Source organism: Pelodiscus sinensis, chromosome 29, assembly GCF_052426305.1.
Source record: "Pelodiscus sinensis isolate ZL-2025 chromosome 29, ASM5242630v1, whole genome shotgun sequence".
In the NCBI taxonomy this organism is placed as follows: Eukaryota; Metazoa; Chordata; order Testudines; family Trionychidae; genus Pelodiscus; species Pelodiscus sinensis.
Window position 1 is genome coordinate 11,080,785 of NC_143080.1, and position 7,886 is coordinate 11,088,670.

The following is a 7,886-nucleotide window of genomic DNA, read 5'->3' on the forward strand; positions in this document are numbered from 1 at the left end:
CAGGGGGGTAATGCATTGCAAGCTGTGATAGGTCTCCAGGCCAGGGGGGTAATGCATTGCAAGCTATGATAGGTCTCCAGGCCAGGGGGGTAATGCATTGCAAGCTATGATAGGTCTCCAGGCCAGGGGGGTAATGCATTGCAAGCTATGATAGGTCTCCAGGCCAGGGGGGTAATGCATTGCAAGCTATGATAGGTCTCCAGGCCAGGGGGGTAATGCATTGCAAGCTGTGATAGGTCTCTAAGACCAGGGGGCAACTCGTTGCCAGTTATGATTGGCCTCCTGCTTAGTGTCATCTGCGAACGTGCTGAGGGTGCAGTCCATCCCATGTTGAACAAAACCGGCCCTAGAACCGACCCTTGGGGCACTCCGCTTGACACCGACCGCTCCAGACATTGAGCCATTGATCATCACCTGTTGGGCCCGACAACCTAGCTAGCTTTCTATCCACCTTACAGTCCATGTATCCAATCCATACGGCCTTCACTTGCTGGCAAGAATACTGTGGGAGACCACATCACAAGCTTTGATAAAGTCAAAGTATATCACATCCACTGACTTCCCCATGTCCACAGAGCCAGTTAGCTCATGATAGAAGCTAATCGGGTTGGTCAGGCACGACTAGCCCCTGGGGAATCTATGTTGACTGTTCCTGATCACTTTCCCCTCTTCCAAGTGCTTCAAAATGGATTGAGGATCCCCTCCATGATTTTTCTGGGGGCTGAGGTGAGGCTGGCCCGTCTGTGGTTCCCCAGATCACACATCATTTTATACAACATATAAAAAACACCAAAGAAAGTCCTTGCTCTGCATGGCTCATGAGGCTCTGAGATTAGACACTTTGCTATGAACTTTAAAATACTCCCCCCTTGGTACTTTAAAGGTGACTTGCAAAAAGCTTGCACTCCCCCCCCCCCCCTCCGATTAACAGAGTATAGGGACGTCTGGGAGATAGGTTGGGGTTTTTAAAAGGGTTTATTTCTGTTGGGAAGGCCAAGACTGGGATTTCCTACTTTGATTGGAGGTCTCCTTGGAAGACTCAGAGATGCATAGCAGCAGTTTGCTATTTCCCCAACATAACTTTCCTCCTGAGAATCAGAATAAACATCACTTGACTCAATCACACCTGGATCCTGCAAAGATTTAGGACATCTGCATTGGGTATGCCTGTGAGAAGCCCCAGCTGAGCGGATAGGACTTTGCTCACATGAAAATGTAAACTGGTGCAGAAACCCTGGGGAAGAAGTCTGCTTCTTAATTCCCTGCGTGCGTGTGCTATCCTAACTATCCCTGGCACCATTCTCTATCTGAAACTTTTCTTCCCTGAAAAATGTAAACTCAGGTCAAGCTGAAAAGTTCGGTGAATTTGTTTTGAAGTCCCCAAGTTGTTCAATTACTAAAATCTACTTAAAATTCTTGAAAATCAAAATGTTTTGCTTTGGCATTTTCACAGCAACACAACGTTGCTTTCATAGAATCATAGGAATGTGCTTTCATAGAATCATAGAACCATAGAGCTGGAAGAGACCTCAGAAGGTCGTCAAGTCCAGCCTCCTGCTCTAGGCAGGACCAATCCCATCTAAATCAACCTGGCCAGGGCTTTGTCAAGCCGAGACTTAAACACCTCTAGGGATGGAGACTCCACTACTTCCCTAGGGAACCCATTCCAGTGCTTCCCCACCCTCTTAGTGAAATAGTTTTTCCTAATATCCAACCTGGACCTCTCTCACCACAACTTGAGCCCATTGCTCCTTGTTCTGCCATCTGTCACTACTGTGAACAGCCTCTCTCCATCCTCTTTGGAACCTCCCTTCAGGTAATTGAAGGCTGCTCTCAAATCCCCCCTCACTCTTCGCTTCTGCAGACTAAACAGACCCAACTCCCTCAGCCTCTCCTTATAAGTCATATGCTTCAGCCCCCTAATCATTTTGGTTGCCCTCCGCTGGACCCTCTCCAATGCGTCCGCATCCTTTTTGTAGTGGGGGGCCCAGAACTGGACACAATACTCCAGATGTGGCCTCACCAAAGCCGAATAAAGGGGAATAATGACATCTCTGGCTCTGCTGGCAATGCTCCTCTTAATGCAACCTAATATGCCATTAGCCTTCTTGGTTACCAGGGCACACTGTTGACTCATATCCAGCTTCTCATCCACTGTAACCCCCAGGTCCTTTTCTGCAGAACTGATACTTAGCTGGTTGGTCCCCAGCCTGTAACAATACTTGGGATTCTTCCGTCCCAAGTGCAGGACTCTGCACTTGTCCTTGTTGAACCTCATCAGTGTTTTTTCCTTCTACTTGAAAGCTAAAAGCCCCTAGAGATGACATGAAACCTTTTGTGGTGGGGTGGACCGAAAGCCTGGGCTGATTTGGTTCGCTACGGCCCGCGAATGGAAACATGAGTTCTTTGCCCAGCACTAGTCACAACCCTGCATGTTCTCCAGCAGGCAGTTCCTCAGATAGATGAAGCCCAGAGAGCTAATGCCGAAAAACAAACAATTACAAATCGACTTTTTAAAATGGGGCGTTCACTACCTGCCACAAAGAGGCAAAACTGGACACTGAGTCCCATGGTTGCAATTCACCATTCAAAGAAAAGCCCCCCCCCCCCCACACCTTAGCAGCGTACAGTTTTGCTGCAAAGTTATTCTTCACTCTCCTTTAGCCAGTCGGCTTCAGCCCCATCTCAAATGCCCCTCCCGCTATTCATTTCCATTTCATGCTATTTGAAAGCCCACAGCTCCGATCGCCACCTGCATTCTGCACCCGGCAGAGACATCCACTAATTAGAGCAACGAGAGAGACTTGTCTGCCAGCCCCAAGCAAATAGAAACTAAAGGACGACAAAGCCAGCCAGCGACGGCTCCGAAGGGATTCTCCCCTTTTATGGTGCCACAGCGTGTTCACCGATAGCTATAGGCTAATGCTAACCAGCCAGCTCAGCTCAGCCAGCACGGGGGAGACGCGTAGGAACAGGGCGTGTTGCCGGGTTGGCAGCGAGAGGCCTGACTCCTGGGTTCTAGACCAAGCATGCGGCAGAGATGTGCTTTTCAGGGTCGGATCAGTGGTCGGGGCGCCAGGAGCACTGAGACCCGATTGGCTGGAGTCCCGCACCACTGGCACTGGCACCAAATTGCTCAGTCTCATTTGGGGGCACTTGGCGCTGGTGGAAGCGAGAGCACTGGGGGCTGGGTCATGGGGAAAGGAGCCCCCCCGGCTTCTGTTCTACTCACTGCATGACCTTGGAGCCACAGGCATAGGCTGAAACGTGGGCAGTGATTGGGGGGGGCGGGCATTTTGGATGCCCACATGGGGACCCCAAGTTGGGTCCTTAAAAAACAGAGATGTCCCAAATCTGTGGCCATACCTGACAATCCGGGCCTTAAACGGCTCTGTGCCTTAGGGTACGTCTACACTGCAAAACACAGCACGTCCAGAGCCCTCGCCAACTGTCTGGGGCTCGCCGGGCCTGGGCCATGGGGCTGGAAATAGCAGCACAGAGGTTCTGGCTCAGGCTTGAGTCTGGGCTCTGAAACCTACCAGGGCGGGGGCAGGGGTGGGGGAATGTCTACACTGCGAGGAACCTTGAGACCAGGGCTACTCAACACGCAGCTCGCAGTGTGGTCTGGGTTTCCGTGGGGCTCAACCCACGGGTGGGATCCTTTGAACATGGCCGCCCCTGGGCTCACGCTCCACAGTGGCGAGGCGTCTCGCAGGCAGGGCGACCATTGACAAATGCAAGCGCCTGGCTGGAACAGATGGGTACAGGGTATCGGCGTTTCTAGTCCCCCAGGAGGAGGTGCCAGGAGCGCCGGGGCATTGTGGTTGCTTAGCCTTGTGGGCAGAGCCTGAGAGGTGCTGACTGGCTCACACTGGCCACGTGTGGGTCCGGCGCCGCGGCTTAAGGCTTAATCTTTGTATTCACACCCAGCAGTGTGAAAGAAGCTATTTGCATATATTTGCATATATATTTGCATGTATATACAACCACAACTAAGTTGTGGCCCTCAGCATGCGCTGTGAGTATCACTGTGCCCCCCCAGGGCTTCCAAAGTTGAGTAGCCCTGGTCTAGACTGCAATTTCTAGTCCAGTGAGGGAAGCCGGAGTGACTCCGTTGACTGCGGGTCTCCTGCAGTGTAGACGTGCCGGGAACCAGGGATCAAAGCACAGTTCCTGAGAGGCACCATTCTCAAGGCTCAGCAACAGACAGGAGGGGAGATCAAAGCGCTCTGTGAAGCAGAGCCAAGAGCGTGGAAATTAACCCTGCAGGTCTGTCTGCTGGAGAGATGAGCTCAGAGCGACTGGCAACCAGCCCGCCGAGTCCCCGCTCCCGAGGGGATGCTGGTGCATGCGTGAGCATCCCACACGCCTGCCGGACCCCTGCACGGGGGGCGCTGGGAAGTAGGCAGAGAAGCAGGTCGGAGAGGGGCTGACTTTAGATCAGGATCCTGGAAGCCAAAGGAGCCTCTCTCATTAGGTTATAATAAAATCAGGCTCTAGCCGTGGCTGGCCCTGCTCTCCTCTGCTGCCCCAGCATCTGCGCCAGCTGTGCCTGGGTTTGGTCCCTACCCAGATTCCAGGGGTGGGGAGCAGTCTCTGAACCGTGGGTCAGTATTCCAGTGACTTAGCCTGTCCTGGGGCAGGTGAGACATCGCAGGCCCCTAGCAGGGCCAACGGAGCAGCAGAGTCCAGTCAATGGGCCAATGTATCTTCCCAACAGCACAGACCAGAGCGGGAGTTTCCTCCATACATGGCCGGACTGTCTCGGGATGGGAGGACCTTGTGGGGATGCGGTCTGGGCTTGGGGGTAGCTAGGAAGCTACTTTCCCAGTCAATGGGAGTCTTGACATTGCTGAGACCCACCTGCAAATTCTTGCTTCTACAGAACCCCGTCAGCTGTCAGCCTCTCATCCCTCTGCCTTCTGCTCTCCCCCGGCCTCGGGTGGTCTCTGCTCCCTGTCTCCAGTGCATCCCAGGCACTGGACGGGCGAGGCTCCTTTGAGCAAAGTAACCAGTGGGCATGTCGTTAAAGCAGGTATCATGATGCACGTGCCCAAGGGGCAGAGCTAAGGGTATGTGCAGGAGAGCACAGAGCAACCTTCATTATGTAACCTCCTAACCTCTGAGGGCTCCACTCGGCAGCCTCAACATTCCCTGCAGGCTGCTCTCCAAGCCCGGGAGACCCGGGGAAGGCAGTGCTGAGCTGGGCGGAGGCAGGAGTGATTGAGCAGGGGATAGAAATGGTGCCCCTGGCCTCTGTCAGAGGCTGGAGAGGGATGGCAGGAGACAAATCGCTTGATCGTTGTCTTCAGTCCACCCTCTCTGGGGCACCTGGTGTTGGCCACTGTCGGCAGACGGGCTACTGGGCCTGATGGACCTTTGGTCTGACCCAGTACAGCCGTTCTTATGTTCAGTGAGTGAAGACGAGGGTCAGGCGTGGGGATGGAGGCTCAAGGTGGGTGGGAGACAGTAACAGCGATGGGCATATGTGTCAGGTTAGACAGAGGCTAGCCTCATCTGGGCAGTTGTCAGTGGGGGAGGGTAGCGGGAGCTGGCCAGGTGTGGGTGGAGGGCATCGCAGCCGTGGAGGTGAGGTGTCAGGAGTGGGGTAGGGCAGCAGGGAGAGGGGGAGGTGGCAGTGAGTGGGGGGGAGGCGGTCCTGGGGGACTGGAGGGGGTGGAGTTGATGAGATGATTTTTTTAACACCGCCTAGACTTTCGATTGGAACTTGCATTTGTTGAGCTCCCAGCCGGCAGTTTTCAGCATCTTCCTCCTGTGTTAATTCCACTCCTGGAAATGTGCGTCTCTGCTTCGCTCCCCTAGAGCACTGGGGGATCGGGGACGGGGTAAGTTGCAAGCTCCTGTCTGTTTGCTTGTCGATTTCCCCTCCCTGTATCCCCCTTCCCTTCTCTCTCTGCTCTGTGTGGGGGCTCGTGTTGATGATGTCCTTGCACAGAGGAATCAGGGAGTGAGCATCTCTCAGCCACACAAATTGGCTTCCGAGTTCCTTGCTGCCTTGAGGAAGTTTCTCCGATACCTGGCGCTTCATGGTGAGCAGAGTGAGGTGGTGACACTCCTCTCCCTGACCCTCTCTTGGCTCTAACCCCGGAGTGGCTGTTCTCTCCTCCGGGGGCTGGAGCTTCTGGATTCAAACGGCAAAATGAACGGGACCTTTTTCAACCAGACTGTCATGGAGCAAGGGGTGTATTCCAACAGGACCCAGGAGCTGAGCACGTTGATGGGCTGTTGCAATGGCACCGGCTCGGTGGTGGCCAGCGACGGCGGGTCCTCCGTCCTGCTGCCCGACGAGAGGAGCCTCTACATTACACGGGTAGTGCAGATTGCTGTGCTCTGCGTCCTCTCCTTGACTGTGGTGTTTGGGATCTTCTTTTTGGGCTGCAACTTGCTCATCAAGTCGGAGAGCATGATTAACTTTTTGGTCAAGGACCGCAGACCGTCTAAGGACGTGGGCGCTGCCATCATGGGGCTGTACTGAGAGGGTCTCTCTCGGCAAGAGAATGGTCTGGAATTCCGGTGGAGAGGTGTGATCCCATGGAAACAGGGTGCCGGGTGTGGAATCTGGACTTCTTGCAACGTGCTGGTGAACCGGGTAAATCCACCCTTCTGTGCTGTGCTGAATGCAAAACGGGCTGGCGAAGGGGACGGAGACATCTCTCCGGGTCTGTGTGAAGCACACAAATAAAATTGTCATCTGATGTTGCATGCAGAAATGTTTTATGCTTTGCATGAAAACTTGCAAAAACAAAGTGAAGGTTTGGCATCTGTTCCGTTGTTACCTTGGATACTGGTTTCTGTTCTTTAAGCTTTTTTTCTTTTTTTAAACCCTCACAAAACAACAAAACAAATTTAAAAAAAAAAGCAAAATGTGTCGTGAAAGCCAAATAAACAAATTGTTTGTGGGGCTAGGGAAAGTGGGGTGATCTTGGAGTCGTAAAGCCAAGACTGCATGCTAATGAATGTGCCTGTCTCTTTCTATTTCGGACCTCAAGCATGGGTCATTTTGTAAATCGAGAGTTTTGTAACTGGAAAAGCATGTTCTTTGGGGTTTTTTAGACGCCAGAGATCTCCTTAATAATGTACCAGGAGTTTCTCTTTTTTTAAATGATTTTTTTTTGCCCAGTATTGAAAAAAGAAATGGTAAAAGAAAACAAAAGCATGGCTTTGTTTTGGGGATGCAACAACCTTTTTCGAATGCAACATTGTTAAGTCCTTGGTTTTTTTTTTGTAGTTTTTGAAAACCAGTGAAAGTTGAAGAATCCCCCTCCCCAAAACAAAACAAAACAAAAAAACCTGTTTCAAATGATTTTGCTGTTGTCTTCATTTTTGTGTGTGTGGACTTTTTCCCCAGTGATAGCTCCCGAGGATTAAATACCATTCTCTTACTTTGCATTTGAACAAACATTTTAAGAAATACTATTGAAACTAAAAATACCACTCTTGGGTCCCCTTAGCTAATATGTTAACTAGAAACTGAATACTCAGGGCTGCTGCTAAATTGCTGCCAAGCACTGAAGCGTAAAGGTTCAGCAAAGGCATCTTGCAAAGCAAAACTCCGCGTTGAAATCTGCATCCTCTGTGATCCTTGTAAAGCTGTCAAAATCCAGACACGTGAGTGAAAGGGGATAGATGACAAAAAAGGAGACCTCCTGCCCTTTCCTCTTCGGTGGAATGATTTCTCAGGGTGTGGGTGTAGGACGAAAGTAATGTCTGCAATATGCTGGTTATTTTCCCTCTTGTGTGGGGGAGATGCGATCACAGCTGATGAGGAGTAAAATTAGGATCTGTGGCACTCATGTAAATCTGGAATAACTCCACTGTGGATTCACCCAAGCTGTCGCTCAGATCAGAGCCGGGCTGGAAGTGAT

The 7,886-nt window shown here is 51.8% G+C and overlaps 1 protein-coding gene across 1 annotated transcript; it reads left to right on the top strand.

Annotated features, from left to right (window-relative positions):
• Nucleotides 1–5,745: 5,745 nt before the first annotated feature.
• RPRML (reprimo like) lies at nucleotides 5,746–7,324 on the top strand. The gene has a single exon (XM_006125764.5). The coding sequence runs from the start codon at nucleotides 6,161–6,163 to the stop codon at nucleotides 6,494–6,496; it is 336 nt and encodes a 111-aa protein (XP_006125826.2). The 5' UTR covers nucleotides 5,746–6,160; the 3' UTR covers nucleotides 6,497–7,324.
• Nucleotides 7,325–7,886: the final 562 nt, after the last annotated feature.